Source organism: Antrostomus carolinensis, unplaced genomic scaffold (genome assembly GCF_000700745.2).
Source record: "Antrostomus carolinensis isolate BGI_N321 unplaced genomic scaffold, ASM70074v2 scaffold2297, whole genome shotgun sequence".
NCBI lineage: Eukaryota > Metazoa > Chordata > Aves > Caprimulgiformes > Caprimulgidae > Antrostomus > Antrostomus carolinensis.
This window is the reverse complement of record NW_010327831.1, coordinates 5,150-7,772: the sequence shown is the minus strand read 5'-3', so window position 1 is coordinate 7,772 and position 2,623 is coordinate 5,150. Positions and strand designations below refer to the sequence as shown.

The 2,623-nt window shown below is 42.1% G+C and overlaps 1 protein-coding gene across 1 annotated transcript in view; it reads left to right on the top strand.

The window, feature by feature from the left end:
* AHSG (alpha 2-HS glycoprotein) overlaps positions 1–2,447 on the top strand; it is a 6,558-nt gene extending 4,111 nt beyond the window's left edge. The window contains exons 5-7 of the mRNA XM_010172000.1: positions 267–403; positions 1,206–1,292; positions 2,163–2,447. Coding sequence (XP_010170302.1) covers positions 267–403; positions 1,206–1,292; positions 2,163–2,447 — 509 coding nt within the window. The remainder of the gene's footprint in view (positions 1–266; positions 404–1,205; positions 1,293–2,162) is intronic.
* Positions 2,448–2,623: the final 176 nt, after the last annotated feature.

The following is a 2,623-nucleotide window of genomic DNA, read 5'->3' as shown; positions in this document are numbered from 1 at the left end:
GTAATTGCTGGAACCGTGTCTAGCCTTCCATGTAAACAGAATATTTCTTCTATGGTAATTGTGCAGTGCTAACTAGTTATGTTTGCAAACAGATTTAGTTTGTTCTAATTTGCCCGAGTGAATTGCTCTTGATTTCCCAAGCACTTTGTGTCATTTTAGCCACAGGATTCCCTTTCACTTCAGTGGGAGATGAAGAGCTAGATGCCACAGCATTTGCCTTTTATCTTTTCTCAGCAGCTCTGCAGTTTCATAGTGCAAAGTCAGTTAAACAATTTTCCTGTTTTATCAGTATCACCCAGTGCACATTGTCTACGTTGAGTTTGCTGTGGCTGCCACGAACTGCTCAGCAGAAGCAGCTAAAGATAATGTGGAGGCTTGTCAACTGCTGCCTGACGATCAGTCTGTAAGTATGCCAGCACATGAGTCCTGATCTTGTCAGCTCAGAGGTAGAAAGGCTGCATGCTGTGATGCGCTCGCACCTGTGCAAGAATAGACCTTTGTGAAGATGAAAGTGCAAGAGGTGTATACCACCATGATATGCTTTTCAATATATCATTCCTAAAGCTATAGGACACCCTTCTCTTCTCTCTGAGGTTATCTGGACTGAATCCTAATGTATTTGAAAATATTTCAAAAAGGCTTGAAGACCAAAGTATCCTTAACACAAAATATTTTTGGTCAACAGAATATGTATTATTGTTTATTCTTCTTAACATGAGCACCTGAGAAAATCAGGCTCTTTGTACTGGACAGTACAAAAACATATAACAAAAGGGCAGATTGTTTCACCTTCCTACAATTTAAGTGCTGTCAGTGTGCTTTGTACTGATATATAGGCTCTTGAGAATTATACTGTATACTTTATAATGCTAAAATTCTTATTTTGTTTCTGATGAAATGGAGTCCTAGGCAGTTTTAGTGGGTGGAAACCTTTTGCCTAGATTCCTATCTATTCTTTCCCTCCCTCATATCCAGACACATAAAGGATCTTACCCTAGAAGAATACAGAAGTTTCACTTATTTCCTGGTTATGCATTGAAACAGCTTGGCTTTTGAGTTCAACAGACTAAAAAGCAAGGACTTTACTGCTCAGATGAAACATGGGAAGATGTAGCTATTTCTAGAAGTACTGATATTAAAAATTGTAATGCAGGTCTCCTCTGTTTTATAACTATTTTCTTTTTGACTATGTCCTGCTTTGCCAGAATTATGGTTTCTGCACAGCAACAGTGGTAACAACACAGGATAAGTCACAGGACCTCAGAGTGGACTGCCAGCTCTATGGACACCAGGTACCAACTCCAGACAGTCCCTTCCTTTCCAGAGTATTGTAGCCTAATAGTACTGTTAGAAGCAACCACCCTGAGTTTACTTCTCTTGCTGTAGACTGCATTGGCTATCTGTGATAACTTGAGTTTTATTTTGTATCCTAAAAAACAAGGTAAGGTAGCTCCTAATTACCCTATGGATTTCTGTGCCAGGAATAATGTCATCTCTGCCATCCATACTTGACACAGTTTGTCCCCCTAACCATCTGAGAGTTTCCCATGTCTGGTAGGGCAAAGGGAACCAAACTCTGCTCAGCTAGAGGGATGGGGCACATTGATGCAAAACATAAAGAAGCCACGGTAGCAGATGAAATCAGCTGGGGTTTTTTGCTAGTAGTCCTTAGACAAGACTGAATTCAGGGAGCCTGACCTATGCTGCTATAGCAAGAGGAAGAAAATATATATGCACTGGACCTGAGTGCTCTCTGGGTATTTTAGTCTCCATTTGGTCTGAGAAGGGCTAGGTGGTGGTTGAATACTTCTATGGACCAAAGCTCATGGTAACACAATAGCAAGTAGCTGCCCAGGAGGTATATGAAAGACAGAAGAAGACAGCTGGTCAGGGACGTTTCACCAGCTGCACAGGTGGCCCTGAAAGTTCCCACAGCATAGAATTTGGTGCTAATGACCTACTGGCTATTTAAAATGTATTCCTGGGCTCCTGTGTACGTGTTCAAATGCAAATCAAACTTCTGTGATGGTCAGGAATATTTTGTAGCTGGGTTGGAGGCCTATATCTATCTAGGAGCAGGGTACCTAGTAAGATATCAATGTCCTTTATATTATAAGCCCCAAGTCACTGAACCACAAACACAAACTGTTTTTCTCTTCCAGCCTGGAGTTACCTACTCTCAACCAAACCAAGATACAACAGCAGGACTGGTTCCCAGTGTGGTACAAGGCTTCACAAACCATAATCTCAGGCTTTCCCACAATAACCCTTTTGCATCTGAATCCAGCTCTTCAGAATTTCCTACTGCCATGCTTTCAGCAAAATCTGTAGCAAAGAGAGCAGTTGCAGAGGTTGCTCAGCATGACAAAGTACCTCGCCCAGTTGGCTTTTTGCCTCCTCCTCCTCCTCCTCCATGCCCTGGAAAGATTCGCCATTTCAAGATTTAGGCTGTGTTACAGACATGGCAATACAGCTAACTGAAGGATCAGTGTGCAGCAGCATCAACACAAAGACCACAGCATCAAGTGCAAATAAATGAGAAAGCTTGACTCTGAGCCCAAATGAGTTTCACCCTCCAGAGAGGAAAGCCATAGCCAGGATCTTGCAAAGCCTGCTTCAAAAT